The sequence below is a fragment of the Stenella coeruleoalba genome, assembly GCF_951394435.1.
Source record: "Stenella coeruleoalba genome assembly, chromosome: 3".
Lineage (NCBI taxonomy): Eukaryota > Metazoa > Chordata > Mammalia > Artiodactyla > Delphinidae > Stenella > Stenella coeruleoalba.
This window is the reverse complement of record NC_137148.1, coordinates 29,625,201-29,644,123: the sequence shown is the minus strand read 5'-3', so window position 1 is coordinate 29,644,123 and position 18,923 is coordinate 29,625,201. Positions and strand designations below refer to the sequence as shown.

Below are 18,923 nucleotides of genomic sequence, written 5' to 3'. Positions count from 1 at the left end.
TTTTGGTAGATTGTTGTGGGCCCCCATATCCGGAATTAGGGGCTGCCTGACCTTTGTTCTGTTGCTGAAGCAGCTACCAGGCTGGAAAAACAGCTGGACAAGATAGCCAAAAGCCCTCAGTAACCTTATTAAACTTGTCCTCTTAAACTGGAGGGTTGCTCCCGGGAACAAGTCTTACGTTATCTCCTAAGCTGTAAAGCTGAGTCGTGTGTAGTGGGGACCTTTGAGGGTCTTGTCCTGGTGCATTGATCCCATGTGAGAATAAGGGAGCAATGCGGTGGCAGGGGCCAGGAGTCAGATGTCAAAAAAAGGAAAGGGATTTTTTTTTGTATCTTCAACTGGTGGACATGCTAGTGTGGCTTCCCTTCCAGACCCATCTTCATGGAAACAGGAGTAACGAACTATCTCCACAGTGTAATTGGGAGGGCTTGGGAAGCCTCTGGAGACAGAAACAAATTCTCTCTTCCAACTGAATCACTTGCTGTGGGCCTTTCTAAGGAGATATTCATTTTACTCAGGCCATGCAGATATGGGCTTGGGGATATTCTGTTGCTATAGTTCTATCTGTGTCTTCCAGAAGCAGACACTTGAGAGGAAGGGAACACAGGATCAACAGGGTGGAATTTGAGAGTTATTCCATCAGTCATTTGCTTCCAGCTAAACTACTGAGGGTTGATCACCTGGTTTTGGTTTTTTTCCCAGACTGAACATGAGGACGGTGACACATGCAAGTGTTAAAATACCAATCATTTAATCAATTCAGTGAAAATAATCTGATTGGTACTAATCCTACCTTTACTGCTATCTAACTGTGTTTTCATTGACACATGTGTTAAAATACCAATCATTTAATCAATTCAGTGAAAATAATCCGATTGGTACTAATCCTACCTTTACTGCTATCTGTGTTTGCATTCTTAGACAAAGCACCCAACCTTCTCTTTTTTATCAGTGAAGTGAGGGAGTTGAACTTGGTCAGCATTTACCATCATTTTTTTTTTTTTTTTTTTTGCGGTACGCGGGCCTCTCACTGTTGTGGCCTCTCCCGTTGCGGAGCACAGGCTCCAGACGCACAGGCTCAGCGGCCATGGCTCACGGGCCTAGCCGCTCCGCGGCATGTGGGATCTTCCCGGACCGGGGCACGAACCCATGTCCCCTGCATCGGCAGGCGGACTCTCAATCACTGCGCCCCCAGGGAAGCCCTAGTATCATTTTTATATTTCCAAATCTTTTTCTTTGTTAAGACATGATTTAATGAGACCCATTATGAATTTTAAAAATCATTTCATCATTTATGCATGATATATGATGTGACTTTTAGGTATAACATATTTTAAATTTCAAATCAGTATTTTATTAAACATTTTCACTTAAATATAATCATCACTATATTACATAAATTCTTTACCTATTTAAGGAGTGATACATGTTTAATTTGTTTTAAAGTATGTAAGAAAAAGTATTATATGTTAACTAATTTCTAAAATGTTATTACATTGCTTTTGATTTTGGAATGGCATGTTCTATAAATTATAGATTAAAATTTTTATTGCACATTATGTCAAAAGTTGATCAATATTTATTTTTGCCATGATTTTTTGAAATCCTGCATTGCATGTATTTAAAATAAAATTTGTAACAAAATAAAAATAAAGGGGGCTTCCCTGGTGGCGCAGTGGTTGAGAGTCCGCCTGCCGGTGCAGGGGACGCGGGTTCGTGCCCCGGTCCAGGAAGATCCCACATGCCACGGAGCGGCTAGGCCTGTGAGCCATGGCTGCTGAGCCTGCGTGTCCGGAGCCTGTGCTCTGCAATGGGAGAGGCCACAACAGTGAGAGGCCCGCATAACGCAAAAATAAATAAATAAATAAAAACAAAGCATAAGATAAATTTTCAGGCTATTGTTTATAAGCATTTCTTCTTGAATAACTTATTAAGGGCATAAATAGAACTTATTCCTAATAAGTGAAAAGCCTAATTGGATATGCCCATCATTGAATTTTCTCCATTGAATGATGATTTTTGAAGATCTAAAGACAAACTATATATAAGATGCTATGTCAAATGGATAAGTAATATGAACCTGCTGTATAAGAAAATAAAATAAAATTCAAAACTTAAAAAAAAAAGATGCTATGTCAGAATTCTGACAAAATGTTATAATTTATAGATCTAGTAAGAATTATCTGTAGGTGAATTTTATAGAACTTATTTTTATGATCTTTATTAACTTGTATATCAAAATTAGAGCAATTTTCATTCATCCTGTCATTAGTTTTGGTCACTTATTGCATGTAATTCAAATAATATATGCCTAATAACAACTATCTCAACCAACATAGAGTTAAAAACTACCATTTTGGCTGAGATAAATCATCTGAGTGACTGAGTCATAAGCATGGACTTTGATCTTTGCTAACAGCGGCACATACTCTCTTGACACGTATTTCTCAGCTCTCAAATTCTGTTACAAAGGGAAAAATACTCAAAATTATTTTTATTGATTGATATAAAATTAAAGTGGAAACAGACCCCATTTACCTTTAAAGATAGGAAGTTCCTGCAACATCTTTGAAAATCCCTGGTGGAGGAAGGGATGTGTCCACAAAACACTGAGGACACTAGATTAGATAACAGATAGGGGCTCCTTCCAGATCAAAAACTGCTCACTCCTTCATTTATACATTAATGCAGGTAAGGTGCATATGTATATACACATCAGATGGAGTAACTAACTGATTTAGTTACCAGTCGGAAGTTTCTAGAGGAAGAGATGGAGTTTTCTCTCACACTGGGTGGCCATGATGGTGAAGCTCTTAGGGTGTTTCCAGGGATTAAATAGTCCTGAAAGATATTTACTAATCTAGAAATGAGAATTAACTCCACTTGGCTAAAGGGGTAAAAGTAACAAAAGGAGGTGGGATTTCTGAATGTTCGCGTTCAGTCTGGTGTCAGGCAGACCCAGGCTCGAATATCAGTCCCCTTTCCTTGTTGCCCAGCCCTGCCCCCATTATTTAAGCTTGTTAGGTCAGTTTACTTACCTGTAAAATGTGTTTAATAGAAGTACAAAGTGTATAGAGTTGTTCTGAGGAGCGTATGAAATAATGTATATAAAATGTTTAGGGTAGTACTTGAACAAAGTAAGTTTTCAACACATTTATATATCTAGTAAGGCAGTTTAAATGAACTTTTTGATGGATTTTTTTCTTTCAGATTTCTGAGGAGAACTCCTATTTGCTAAGTGAAAATTTACCAAGTGCCAGAATTTCAGTCCAGCTGTCTACTAACCAGAATTTTTTAGGTCCTACATCAGTAGTGTAAGTTAGTGATGGGGAAACAGGTGGTGTTCTTTCATTCTTGCTTTCTTTTATCATTATAAACATTTCCGGGAAAAAAGTTTCTGACATTGTACAGATAAAATGCCAAGATTTCTGTTTGAAAGGAGATTTTATAAATATACAAATTTAAAATGTTTTTTAAAACATCTCTAATATTTAAATATTATCATATTGATATTGGATCATCTCTATTGTCTTGTTGACTTGGGTAAGTATGTTTCAAATAGGTACAGCTAAATTTTTATTTAGTCAGGCATTAATTATTGGCTAATAGATTAGCCTTTCCATGGCATTCTTTCTTTCCCCTCTTTTAAATTATTCCTGGCATTATTATTTATTAACATAGGTTGGATAGACAACAAAGAAAGAAGTAGAAATATGCAAAGTGAAAGTTAATATTTCCTAGCATCACCAGTGATGAGGGCATATTTGATCTGAGAGAAGATTACAACTAGCCGTGGACATTCTGGACTCGCGATTAGGGCCCACGCAGGTACCTCAGCCCTTACCTACTGTGCACATTGGGGATGCAATAGGGATCCCGGAGTCCATCTGTCAACAAACAGAGGGCTGCATGTCTTTGAGTTTCTCATTATGCAAAACACTTAAAACACTAAAAAAAAGTTTCTGGGAGGGAAAAACCAAATTAAACCACTGCACACTCAAGTATAACTGAGAAGATAGATTGGCTTTGCTTTTGCCCTGAGATCTTGGATCGCTAAAAGCATTGGCCAGTTGGGGAAAAGGAGAGTGGAGACTGGAGACTGGAGACGAGTCAGTGCTGGAAAAGCAAAAAGATAAGGGCTGGGCAGCTCCCCTGTTGATCACACAGCCCGTTTGGACTGGTCTTGGCCAGTGCTGTAACAGCTGTCAAATATTTTGAATAGCATGCCTGGAAGTACCTATCTCAATTTTTCCATCATTTCTTATTAACTTTAGATAAACAAAAGTTAGCAGATGTTTTTATGCTTTACATAAATCTATTAAATCATCTTATTATTTCATGTGCTAAGGTTTAAAATGGCTATATTCACTGCTACTATATTTAAAATAGCAAATGCTTATTTCTTTTCCTTAGATGTCAACCAAATGAAGATAAGTATTCTTTTGAAAGCTGCAGTTCTGATTTCGTTTTTGGAGAAAACATGGTAGAAAGAGTTTTGGTAAGATTTTGGCAAATGTTTCTATTATTATATAGAGAGCTGTCACTTCAAATTTCTGAAGGCAAATTAATTAAGACAATGTTAAATTGGAGCATACTTTTTAACTCCTGAGTTCAAAGGCACATTTCCTGTCTTTAACTGGAAAGGTTCTCCTGGGAAGCAAGTTCTAGTTGTTAAAATAATAGACAAGAACCACAGAGGAAGGGAATTGTATAATTATAACATTATTACTGATAAGAAATACTAAATACTTCTTTGACTTGCATTAAACCAGAGGTACCCAAGGAAATCCCAGAACTGTCTGCAATAGTTAGATAAACTCAACTGGTCATGATATTTTAATACAGTTTTTCAATAGCGTTTTTTATAACAAGATGCATTTAAAATCATTTGCCAAATTTTTCTCATTAACCACAACTTTCCCCTTCAAGATTTTACACTGAAAAGTATTATTATAACTTTTTTCTCTAGCTGTAAGAGGAAAATCATAGTCTTTTACTTGCCTAGGAGAATGTACTTGCCAAGTGGAACCCCCTGATTATTATTACCATCCTCCTTAATTAATACTGAGCATCCTCCTACGTGAGGCAGTTGCTGCTCTGTCCTCCACAGGGCACGTTTCTAAAACAGAGCATGATCTACAGTGGGGAATTATAGAGCCAAGTGGAAGCTGTGCAGCAAATGTGCCCACGGTTTTGTCTGGTCCAACACATCTTTATACTCTTTCCACTTTCACCCAGACCAGAATCTTGGCTGAGACAAGACAAGGAAGCTAGCTTGTCTCAGGGCTATTAGATGAAGAATCCCACGGAGGATGTACAGATTTTAAAACCTGTGCAAGGGCTCAGAATAACAAAAGGACCACCAACTCATGAGGCCTGTTTATTCCAAAATTTTAAGGGCTTTCACAAATCAGTTACTTTTAAGATCTAGCTTATTCTACACCTGCCTCAGGCTTAACCCCAATTCCAAGAGAAGTATCACAGCTTCTCAGCTTTGAGGCACCCTTCTGCCACTCCCAAGATGGTCAGCTCCAGCAATCCTAGAGCTGTTGACCTACACCTTTGGATGTGAACCAGAATGGACCAACTTCCAGGCAATATATTTAGGCACATTTATTCTAGATTAGTCGCAGCTTCTGTAAGATGTCACAGACACAAATAAAATACTCTTCAAACCTCATGGGATCAACTTGAACATTCAACTCATTTAACAGACATGGATTGTGTTCTTATGATATATAAAGCATTGGCATTGGTCTCAAGTTTGGTGGCATATTACTATCATCCGGTGAGCCTTCAGAGGACTTATGCCTGGCCATCTCCCCTAACCAATTAGATCAGGATCTCCGTGGGTGAGGCCAGGTGTCAGGAGATTTGAATATACAGCCAGGATTGAAAACCACCTGGGTAAGTGGTTATGCAAAGCTAAAGAAGACCCTGTCCTCTAGAGACGTTTATAGTCCAGTAAGGGAAAGAGAGAGATACCTATACAAATGAACTACAGTGGGAATTACAGATTTGGTGTGAGGAGGTAGGTACCTGTGTGCATTTCCTATGGGCGCTTCAACTTTGACTTACAAAGGAACCTGAGCTTCCTGTCTCCTTAAGCTGATAACATGCTAGGATAGCAGGAGCTGTAGAGATCACCTGTGTTTGTCCTCTAGTTGATCCTGTAATCCTGTGGCTGTGTGATTTGGGGGCCAGGATGCCCTCTTGATTTGTTTGCTGACCATGTGCTTTTAAGAGTGAGTCATTAAACTTTCTGTGCTTTAGTTTCTGTTTTCTTAAAATGGAGATAGTTACACCCATCTCTACCAATTTTAACAGATTATCTTGATGTCCAGTTAAATAATGTGAAAGAATCTTGAATTAGTAAGGGAAAAGATATAAACCCAAGTTCTGAAGTATTGTCCAATTCTCCCTGTTCTGCAGGGAGCTATGCAGGGGGCTGTACAGGTTATAAATGGCATGGAAATTACTTGGTCTTTCTTCACACAGGCATTGATTACAACACATGTGCGAATCCCCAGGTACGCAGCCTTAAAAATTGATTGTTGGCAAAAATTGTCTTAGAGGAGAAGTTAGGATTCCTTCTGTAGTGATGATGTGAGACAGCTAGTGGGTTCTTTGGATATCTTTTTAGTTTTTTAAATGAACTGAATAGAAAGAGTGGACTGTTGAGAATACTGAAATACCTTGAAAAAGTGACAACAGCTGCATCTCCCCCTAGGCATCAGGTTGGTGTGGTGGTAGCATGGGACAGCTACTACCTCCTTTTGGGCCTCGAAAAGCTTTCCCATTGCCCCTGGAACTAGATGCCACCTGAAGTAGGCTGGTGGTAACTAGATTGTTTGCTGAGATCAGAACCAAGGTCTTCTAATAATGGGGAGGAAAACCAAGGTCTTCTAATAATGGGGAGGAATTCTCTGTTCAGCACAAAAGGAGCCCAAAACAAAAACAGAGCTTTTGGGTTTGTTTGCCACCCTGAGAAGAACAAAAGTATCTCTTGGCTTACTGCAAATATATGGGGATAAAATTAAGTAATACATCTTTTTCCCCCACTTAGGGTACTCAAAAACTCACTCAGCCTCAACTTGAAAATGATTCATACATCAAGGAAAAACCATTCAAATTCACTTTAAAATTTCCTATCAACGCTCCAAACTCAAGTAAGAATTATTTCATTTGTAAAACATCTGATTCAACTGGTGTACTTCCTGTTTTTCCATGTCATTTGTTTAATATCTATAAAATACAAAAACAATAGCCCTGTGTTTTAAAATGTTTGGTGAAGATTAAAGCATATAAACATGACATATAAGCTTTAATAATTGTTTGACTTAATGATATGTGGGATCATTAAAGAGATCTGCCTCAACTCAAGCAGTTTGATTTTTTGGGAACACTCATTGTTATAAAAAGCTAAGGCTAAATGCATGTTAACAGGGGCAAGAAAGAACTTTCACAGTAGGGAAAATGGGGCGTTTTATGTGTTCTTTCCCCCTATTTTCTCTCAGGAACAGACTCTCTTAAGAATATACCCCTAACTGAATCAGCTGCTGCTTTCTCTTCTAAACCATCACCAAAATGTTTGCTGGAGAAAATTGATGTCATAACCGGGGAGGAGACAGAACACAGTGTGTTAAAGGTCTGTGCCTCATGTATTGCTCTTCCTGGCCGCACCTCCATGTGTGGAATAAGCTACCCTTAGCAGAGACAGCTTGAAAAATAAAGGCAGAAGTATACTTTTCAGAAAGACTGAGATGCTTAAATAAAAATGTTACAGGCTTCCAAGGATTATACCAATATTTTGTTGTATTCTTACATTTATATGTGTAATTTGCAGGAAAATGGATTGCTGTCTTTACAACCACGCCCGTTAGTCCCTTAGAAAGAAGACAACCAAGGACCCTGCCTTAAAACAACCTATATTTTACACTTTTCATGTCAGCTTTTATAATTTGTTGTTATCATATGATTTAAAATTCTATTTACACTGAAAGTTAAAAATGCAGATAAGATGAATTGATTTCAGTTCAAGATAAGAAAAGGGTTTTTTGTTTTCCTTTAAAAGTTCCTTTTTTTACATTGAAGTAGGGCTGATTTACAATGTTGTGTTAATTTCTGCTGTACAGCAAAGTGACTCAGTTATACATATATATACATTCTTTTTTAGATTCTTTTTCATTGTGGTTTATCTCAGAATATTGAATATAGCTCCCTGTGCTATGCAGTAGGACCTTGTTGTTTATCCTAAAGGTTCTTTTAAATCAGTTTTGAATTTCACATGAATCAAGAATTTCACAGATGTAGTATATAGTATCAAACCTAGGATTCAAATGTTGAGTGGTATAGCTGTCAATCTAGGCATATGAAATGTAATTACTACAACTTAATCATTTTCAACAAAGCACAGATTTCCCTTAGCCTTTCTCCATCTGTTTTACCCCAAACTCTCTTCATTCCTATTTTCTTCCCCCTTGATCTACTGATACACTTACTGTACAAGTGTGTCTCACAGCATAACTCTCAGATCAGATTAATCCCAGATTCACTGAAGTAATCACTAGGGGTGAGGCCCTGACATGCTATATTTTTAACAAGTCATCTAGGTGATTCTTGTACATAGTAGTATTTGAGAACCACCGGTAAGCATTAAATTATAGTATGGTACTCTGTGGTATCACATGCTAGTTCGGATGCTGTATTTGCTAAAATTTTTAAAGCATACAAATAATTCCATGATTCCTTAACTTTCAGATAAATTACATAATTCAAATAACATTGTTTAATTTATAAGTTGGTATATACAGATATATTGTTAAGTGAAAAAGAAAGATGTGGAAAGTATTTATGGTATTCTACCATATGGTATTCTATTTTTATAGAAAAAATAGGAGAAAAATATATACATATTGGCATGTATATACACACAAATATCTCTAGAAGGATAAACAAAATATTAGCAACAGTGATTACCTGTTGTAGGGGGTGAAAACTGGTAGATGGGGAACTAGTGTTCGTGGGGTTACTTTTCACTTTGTACATCTTTTTGCTTTTTAATGTTTGAACTATTCAAAAACTGTATTGTTTCAGAAGCTAAGTAAAATTTTAAAGCTGGCTTAGAAATCATTAACAAAGGTTATTCTGGTAAAGTATCAGATAAATAAAAGTGTTATAGCATAGGAAAGAAATCACTTTGAAAAGTTTTCTATATTTTGACATTTTAAAAAATTGTCCTTTAGATCAACTGCAAGCTTTTTATATTCAACAAAACAACACAGTCCTGGATTGAAAGGGGCAGAGGAGCTTTGAGACTGAATGACACAGCAAGCAGTGATTGTGGAACATTCCAGTCAAGACTAAGTAAGGAATCATTTTGTAAAGCGAGTCAGTATTTCTCAGGGAAATTTTTCCAATATAAGTACACATCATTTTCTGGAGATGTGTTATGTGTCAATAAATTAGACTGCTGTCAATAAATTAGACTGCTGTCAGTAAATTAAACAATTTTTTTAATGTACTATAGGAGTTTCCTATTTAAAGTAGGCTCTGATGTCAGACTATACAGGTTCTAGTTCTGGCTCCATTACTAACTGGTGACCTTGGACAAATTACTTACTCTCCTTCTGCCCCAGTTGCATCACTTTAACGTGGAAATAATAGAAGTCCATGACTTAGTGAGTGTGAGAATTCAGTGAGATGATGCACGTAAAGCACCTATGACCGAGCCCAGCAAACACCTAAATAGTAATCATTATTATTTAAAGGAATGTGATGAATTTATTTTTGAAGTGGAATCGTTTTTCTAAAAGAGAATATTTGCCCTGTAATTTATTCTTGGCATTCTAAACACAGTGTGTGGGTTGGGATGAGAGGTCAATTTCCAAGTAAATAAAGGTGTGTGGTTATTGAATCCTTCAGGCAGAGTGTTGGTCAGAATTTGGTCAGCCAAACCAAAAACCTGAGGAGGTTTCTGGCATCCAAAAGACACACTGGGCATTGTTCAGAGGTCCAAACTGAAAGTAAGCACAGGCAGAGATCTGGGCCGGGGTGGATGGGTTTACTGGTCAATATCGGGTGGTCAAATCTTGTGGAGGAGACCACAAGTAGAAGCTGGTAAATGGATATCTGGTGAGTTTCAGATATCAATCTCAAGAAGTGAGTAAGGAATAGAATTCAGACTGAGAGTTAGGAGCACTGGCAAACAGGTTTCTAAATAACCTGACTATCATTCCCAAGGCAGGTATTAGCTGTTTTCTACTCTGGTTTAATTTCACTCCTTCCACTACTTGCCAAAAAAATGCACAAAACAACTTTTCTTTTAATTAGACAGGTAATACATGTCCATTACAGAAGACGGAAAATATGGATCGACAAGAAGAAAAAAAATTAAGTTACTCATAGGCCTATCTTCCTGTAGTAGCTAGCTTCTGTCAATAAAATATATTCTTAAGGACTTTGTATACAATACATGTATACAATACATTGAAAAATTTGTGATAAATGGTGTCTATAGTACTTTGTAACCTGATTTTTTTTCTTTTGCATAGTATGCCATGGTCACCTTTCTACATTAATAATTATCTTTCTTTAGTATTCTTAATGAGTTCATAATATCCTCAATAGCTGTACCATCATTTATTTAACTGATTCCATTTTTTGAATGCTTAAAGTTTTCGTTTCAGTTTTCTCCATTATAAACAATTCTTGGGTAAATATTCTTCAGACCATTATGTCCTCAAAGGAATTCTAAAATTTAACCATTTTTTAATATTATAGTAAAAAAAATATAGCATTTTTAGCATTTAAGCTAATAAAAAGGTCCTCCAACATAATAAAGCCCAATTTGGAAACCAAATTATAATCTAGTCAATTAAATTACAATTTAGTAGTGACAATAGAGTCTGAAAAACAACTACCAGATTTATTTGCTTTCCAAAATGGCAAATTCCTCTGAAAGGCTAAGGAATCAACTGTTCTGAAGTCTGATAAATTCATCTTCCTATTTTAGTTATGCACAATCAAGGCAGCCTGAGGCTGATTCTCAATAGTAAACTCTGGGCTCAAATGGAGATTCAGAAAGCAAACCACAAAAATTTACGAATAACAGCTACTGATTTAGAAGACTATAACATCAAAGTGTTTTTAATTCAGGTAAGTGACAAATTTCAGTGATAGAGGATTATCCTACTATATTTATAGATCTCTGCAGTCACATTTGTTTTTTTCATTTTATTAAAATAACCTATACCATTAGCAAAAAATCAGCCATTTATTATGGTTGTTTACAGTCTAATATAAGACCTAAATTTTGCATGAAATTTAGAGATTAACAACAGTTCAAAGCAGTCAATTGGTACTGGTCCCAAGACATTTGTATTGGTACATGCTGTCAAACCCCTACATTTTTCTTTACTATTAAAATTATGTCAACCATCTTACTAAATTCCAGAGAGACTACTGTCAGGATTGGCTCCTAGGAGGCCAGCAGAATCCACACCCTGATGCTTACACTGCGTGCTGAAATTGAGGCTTTGAAATCACTGGAAAGGAACCAGTGAGAAATGGAAAAACACAGGGCTAGCAAGTTAAAACAACCAGTCCAATAGCAAATTCCAATTCTGGATATGAGTCAGTCTCCAAGGTAACAGGATGGGAGCACAGCTTTAGCTGTTCCGGCAGCAGGAATGCTTGACCTCAAATACAAGATCCAGGCAAAAAAGACAGAGATGACATGAATCAGGCGAGAAAAAAGGCTGGATTTCCCCCATAGGCCGAGTCTCAGAAGACTTGAGAAGACTGAATATCTAAGCAACTCAGGTAGAAGATGACAATACAAGTAAATTGGCTTCCATATAATAATGAAAAAACAAAAGTTGGCAAGAGCCCACTGATGAAAAACCAAAGGTTTTATTAACTACCTGTAGGTGCACTGTTAGGTGTAAGTGATGTTGAGTGTTAAAATCTTAGAGTAAGATGTCTAAACCCTGTTTACCATTTAGGGAGATAATACTGGATACTCTGCTAGGCCAGATGCCCCTGTCTTTGAGTGGGTAAAGCAGCCTGTCTGAGATTGAGACTATGATTAGATTCAATTAGATTTAACTATGACTAGATTCTGCGGCTCAATATCTGGCCCATGCTCACTTTTTAAACTGTAGGATAATTTTTGGAGATTAGCAAACAAAATGCAATAAAAATCACCCAAAATTCCACTCCCAGAGATGGTCACTATTAACATTTTGGTCTTATACTACATTTTAGTATATACATGTATGTGTGGGTACATATATACATGTGTACCATACTGTACATACTGCATGACTTTCAGGCAAGTTATTTAGCCCTCCTAAACCTGATTTTACTCATCTGCCAATGGAAGACAATAATAATATACTTTATAAAGTGATTGAGAAGATTAAATAGCTAACATTTGATTGTGAAATACACATATGTAACCTTTTCACTTATCAATGAAAATGAGTGTTTTCTGTTATTAAATAGTTCATTCTTCAAGAATTCTTTTATAGATGAAAATAAATTCTGTTCTATTATGTACCATAATTTATTCCATTAATCCTGTTTAGTTAAATACTTAGGCAATTTACTATGTTCATTATTATAAATTCTGCAAGGAATTCTCTATGTACATACATGTTAATTCTCTTGGGAAAAGGTTTTGACTTGTCTTGACACATTTATCTCCAGAAAGACTGAGTCAATTTTCATTCTCACCGGCATTTTCTTATGGTGCTTCCTGGAAATTATTTTTAAGCATTGCAAATTTGTTGTCCAAAAATATATATATATTATTGTGCTTTTACTTCTTGTTCTGAATTTCTTGAATGAAAATATCTGAATGAATTTGGCTATATATATATATATATATATATATATATATATATATATATACACACACACTAGTGAAAGGCATATTTAAAATTTAATGTAAAAAAGTCAAGGCAGCAGAACTGTATTTATATTTCAATTACATATATTTTCAGTATTTGTTATTAATTAACCTACTGAAGAAAAATTACACCCTTGTACTTAATATAAAAATTAAATTGGTCAAGAGTCAACAAATATTTACTCAACATCTGCTATGTAATATCTAACATAATATGAGAAACAAAAATATTTTATTTAATGTGTATTTTTTTCCCTAAAAATAATTACGGTAACTTAATAACATACAAAAGAAAAACCATATTTTAAGACCCTTCTCCCCAAAAGTTGGCATGTAGTTGATTCAACCCTCAGTTCTTGGTTTTGAAATATTTGGTAGCTCTCTGAAGGATTAGCAAAGAGAAAAATTTTCCCAGATTTTCTTTGAAATTGTGAAAAGATACAAAAATGTAAGCCACTGACATGTTACCTTAAAGAACACTGACTTTGATGACAAAAACGAAGTCCCAGCCAATCTGTCAACCAGCTGTTTAAATGCAGACAAGCTGTGTCTTTCTGAGCCATAATTTTCTCATCTGTAAAGGGAAGAGGAAACAAGTATTTACTGAATACCTGCACTATGTGCTTTTGCTAACATAAATGGAATAAATAACCTAAAGTTTTATTATAAGGATTGAAAAAATAAAAGGATATTATAACAGCAAATGTTATACCAATGTTCTTGTTACCATCATTTTTATATTAATAGCAACTGTAAAAATAGAAAAGTACTGAAAGCAAGGACTTCTGATGTGTTTATGGTACAACATCAGACTATTCGAATGAGCTCTGCTTTTCTACAGAGCTATGCAGCTTGCAGGGATGTCTAAGCAAGTGATGTAAAGGAAATGCAAGTCTTTTTCCCCCAACCCTAAAACTTTCTACAGTATAACACAGTGAAGGAAGGATGGTCTTAACAAACAAATTCAAATAGAAAATTTAAATCACAAAATTTCATTTTCTCAGTTTAAAATGCACAAATTGGGACATCATAAAATTATCTGCTCTAGGATTCAATTTGGTTCAAGATGAATTGGCTCTTTACCCTTTAGTTTCTAGGATTATTTATATTCTAGATTTATGTCATATAATTCCTTCCTTATTAATAGTGAAAGGTTACAAATGTGTAAAGTGTGGCTATTATTAAGTTACTTATATTAACAACTTAATTTTCCTCTTGCAGGCCAGTGCCAAAGATACAGGATGTATGCATGCAGCAATACATCACCGTCTTGTTGCACTTCGAAGCTTCTATAAGCAGAAAGATGCAAATCAAGCTGAAAGCCAGTCAGAAACAGTCCTCCAACAATTTAACTGTGATAGCTGTGATGAGGATGAGGATGATTTTATCCAAGTCACTAAAACTAGATCAGGTAAAGAACTTTTTTTTTGTTAGTTCAGAGGTTTAAGAAAGAAATCTTATTCACAACCCTTTTATATGAAATAGATTTTTAAAAAGTGGAACTTGGGCTTCCCCAGTGGTGCAGTGGTTGGGAGTCCGCCTGCCAATGCAGAGGACACGGGTTCGTGCCCCGGTCCGGGAGGATCCCACGTGCCGCGGAGCGGCTGCGCCCGTGAGCTATGGCCGCTGGGCCTGTGCGTCCGGAGCCTGTGCTCGGCGGCGGGAGGGGCCGCGGCAGTGGGAGGCCCGCGTACCGCAAAAAAAAAAAGTGGAACTTGTCTGTTCAAAGTGGGCAGGGGTTAGAGCCCTAGATGTTTGCATCTGAGAGGTGGGTTTGAAAATCACCGTCTTCTGCATGTGGCCTTCATTGGGATTTCACCAAAAGTCAGCCTTATTGTAATACCTGCACATCATTTGCATATACATTTCATAAAAGACCATATTTACAATGTAAAGTATTAATTGCTACACTGAAACTAACCAATTATTAATATTTCTCTTCACTTGTTCTCATTCTCCTATTATTGGCCATAATAGAAGAAATTATAAATACTCGTAATGGAACCAGCAGGCAAATCTGGCTTATTCCCTTTTTGGAATTTGACTGTTTTATTTTCAAAGACCTTCTTTACCTGGGGCAAAAGGCGCTATTTCTTTTATTACAACCGGATTCATGAATTGAACAAGGTTGCAGTGGAACCACTGGTTAATGGATTTCTAGGTTTTAGTGCTTGTCCTGATGAGTGGATTTAAAACTAAAATTCATCATTATTTTTGGAGAAAACCATTGTCAAGGAAATAATAAGCCCAGCTTTGTGGGTTTTTAAAATAATTTTTGTTGGAGTATCGTTGCTTTACAATGTTGTGTTAGTTTCTACTGTACAGCAAAGTGAATCAGCTATACGTATACATATATCCCCTCTTTTTTGGATTTCCTTCCCATTTAGGTCACTACGGAGCACTAAGTAGAGTTCCCTGAACTATACAGGTTTTCGTTAGTTATCTATTTTATACATAGTATCAATAGTGTATATATGTCAATCCCAATCTCCCAATTCATCCCACCCCCCTTTCCCCCCTTGGTGTCCATACATTTGTTCTCTACATCTGTGTCTCTATTTCTGTTTTGCAAGTGAGATCATCTATACCATCTTTATAGATTCCACATATATGCGTTAATATACGATATTTGTATTTCTCTTTCTGACTTAACTTCACTCTGTATGACAGTCTCTAGCTCCAGCCACATCTCTGCAAATGACCCAATTTTGTTCCTTTTTACGGCTGAGTAATCCAGCTTTTTCATACAGATGTAGCTATTCCAATAAGTCGTCCAAGTATTTTCAGTAATATTTTCATTTAGCCCTGAATTCTGCTCTACGGAGGACTGACAAAGGACTTACAAAAATAGTGTGTTAGCAGGCATTTTCCCAATTTTTAATCATTTTAAATCTTAAAGCTATTTTAATCATACATAATTTAGGAATCTATCAAACAACATGTGCAGAACTTGATGAAATAGCTTCCTTGGCCTAATACTAAAAGTGTAGTTAAGAGGAAAGATGCACAGAACATGCAGAGCAGGATCATAACCTGCTAGACTCAGTGAGCCAGAGAACTAAGCGGATATGATTCTTCTTGTTACTATTAAACAAGAGGTTTAATTTTTTTAAAATGTATGAAATGTATAAATAAAAATTATTATAATGTTTATATTGTCACAATAAAATGGGATCTATTAGAAAATGGGTTGGTATCCATGAAAAAATGTTAACTTGCAGTTAGGATTAAATGGCAAAATTATTTCATCAACAAATGACACGTTTATGAATAGAATCTATATTCTACCATATTCCATTTTAGGAAAGGGGTGATATGCAACTATCTTCATACAACATGAGAAACAATGGAAATAAGGCCAAGTAAATGCCAATCTTATGAACCCATCCTCTCCCCTCCTTACTTAGTACTTTCTCTAGGAAGTGTTGCACACAAATGCTAAATGTTATGGAAGCAATAAAATGTCTGACTTTTTAAACTTTGTTGCCCAGGAATTAAGGAAAGGTTTAATTATCTGAAAATGTCACATTTAAAATTAGGAACATTTCCAAACGTTACTTAAAAATATGCAGATTATATATATTTTTTATTTCCTTGCTAGTAAGCATATTCATGAGTATTCATGTTCAGTTGTATTCCATATTAAACCTAAATGAATACAATATTGTACAATAAATTATTTTAAATTTATATCACAGATTCTTCTAGGTGGACCCACAGACAGTCGGTTGCCTGTTCATGAGTGCTACCTACTATAAACATGAAAACATCTACAAAAAGATCACCTTACTGAAAAACTCTAAGCCATCCTAATAACTAAATGAGAAGATCCTATTCATTCCTGGAACAGTTTTTATAGAAAGGTCCAAGAAATATAATTTGTTGCAATTAAAATGTTTCTCTGTGTAGTATAATAATTCTGAGGTTTTATATTTTGATTATTGTGGAGAAAATGGCAGAATTTAAGAGACACATGGCCTTTGGAAGTTCAAAATTTTTCATTTTTGAAGAAGTTAATTTAGAATAAGATTTGGTAACTAATTTGGACTATTCATCACATTGATGGATACAATAGTTAAAATTATAAATTGCTGGATTTGATAAATATCTAAGATATTTATTTTTTCAGTCATATATTGTCTGGCCATAAAACAAATATTTTACAAAACTTCCAGAGTCATTTCTTTGAAAAATGTTATAACTGCACGTTAACATGTTATTAAATCATGTTTTTCTTCTGGGAAATGTGTATTTTCATTTAACCTTTGGACTTCCTAATTCTATAATATTATATATTCATGGTATGAATTCCTTTAAAGAGAATATCTGTTCTTGCACTTGTATCTATCGCACCTTCTATATGCTTGACTCACGGTCAGTATCCAATATTTGTTGAAGGAATGAACAAAATACATTACCTATGTATCAAAACAGTAACTATACGAAAAGTGAAATATGTTAACTTGTTCTTTGCTTTATTTATGTAATTAAATTGTCATTAATATTCTAGTAGGTGAGGCTGTACAGAGACCTTTTATAGCCAAATGACCTTTTTTTCTTAAATGCCATTATTAAGGTAAAACACAGTAATTTCAACAATTGTGCAACAGAATTTTGATGTTCCTCTTTTGAGATTTGTTTCAGAGACACTTCAGGAGTTACACAAGTAGGGGCCACCACCTCACTGTGTGCTCACATGACCTCTTTCTTGTGGGAGCACGGGGAGGCTGTAGGGAGAAAAAGACAGCAGGTTCTCTGGTGTCTCTTTTTATAAGGACGTTAATCCCATCAGACCAGGGCCCTCATAACCTCATCTAGCCCTAATTACCTCCTAAAGCCCCATCTCCAAATACCATCACATTGTGGGATAGACTTCAACATATGAATTGTGGGAGAACATAAACATTCAGTCCATAATAAGGAATAATTCACAGTACAAAATGATTTCTGAAAACGTTCTGAACAGTGACAACATATTTGGGATAAGAGTATAGCTTCATTTCTACTTTGAAGAACAATATTCACATGGAAGTATACATGTGAATACATATTTTTAAAAAGTTACATTACTTTATTATAGTATATACCATAGATAATAGTAAAAGCAATTATATATATGCATTTATTGTCAAATCTAATGCTTGAAAGTTTAGCATATGAAAGTTGAATTACTCTTTTAGACTATAATTTAGCTAGTATGTTATAATTGATGAAAGTTTTGCTTTCCCTATCACTAACTATAACTTAGTAAAATTTAGCTACTGAGTATTTAACTTTCATTAATTCTTCTAGTGACTCCAGAAGAAATACAGTAAATAAAATCCTTTACTTCTAAATTAAGCAATGACTCAGGAAGTGGAGAAGAAAACTTAATGAAAGAGAGGAAGAGAGAAAAGGTTGAGAGAAGGAAAAAAAAACAGTAAAGAAGAGCTCTAACATGAAAGGAAGAATAAAAAGAATGGAAAATCAGAAGTTTTAAGTGTTTTCTTTTTAATTCTAAAAGAGTGACTCTGATGCAGAACAAACTCGGAGGAAAATTTTCATTAGAAGCATAATATAAACAGGGAGACATCTGGAGAAGATATTAAAGAATTGGTTCTCTTATAAGATCTTAGCTGATATGGGAACATTGGGATTATGCTAAATTGCTAAAGTAAAGCAGAGAAACAGAGATTTTCCTTATCTTCCTGACATGTTCATTCTTGACCCCTCTTTAGTTGTGGAGATGAATTTTCTCAATGCCTCAAACATTTTATTTAGGGATTATGACATGGCTACTAACAGCAGAAACATGATATTTAGCTTATGACTTTCAACCCATTTCCACTCTGCTATTCCTTCTTATACTCTTTATGCATATATTTAGTAATATTTTGGGGGGTAATAGAAATAGAAACATCTTATAGTTTCTCCTTGTCCTATATCTTCATCTAGCATTCTCCTTTTTGGCTTTTCTATATCCTTTGCCCCCCCCTTTAGTGTGACGTGATCAATCATATAATGACATTCA

At 35.5% G+C, this 18,923-nt stretch overlaps 1 protein-coding gene across 2 annotated transcripts in view; it reads left to right on the top strand.

Annotated features, from left to right (window-relative positions):
* RANBP3L (RAN binding protein 3 like) overlaps positions 1-18,005 on the top strand; it is a 48,679-nt gene extending 30,674 nt beyond the window's left edge. For both annotated transcript variants that reach the window (XM_079917633.1, XM_079917632.1), the window contains 8 exons: positions 3,211-3,314; positions 4,414-4,498; positions 7,067-7,169; positions 7,518-7,648; positions 9,246-9,366; positions 11,015-11,157; positions 14,135-14,324; positions 16,612-18,005. In XM_079917633.1, the coding sequence (XP_079773759.1) occupies positions 3,211-3,314; positions 4,414-4,498; positions 7,067-7,169; positions 7,518-7,648; positions 9,246-9,366; positions 11,015-11,157; positions 14,135-14,324; positions 16,612-16,655 (921 nt within the window). In that variant the 3' untranslated portion in view covers positions 16,656-18,005. The remainder of the gene's footprint in view (positions 1-3,210; positions 3,315-4,413; positions 4,499-7,066; positions 7,170-7,517; positions 7,649-9,245; positions 9,367-11,014; positions 11,158-14,134; positions 14,325-16,611) is intronic.
* Positions 18,006-18,923: the final 918 nt, after the last annotated feature.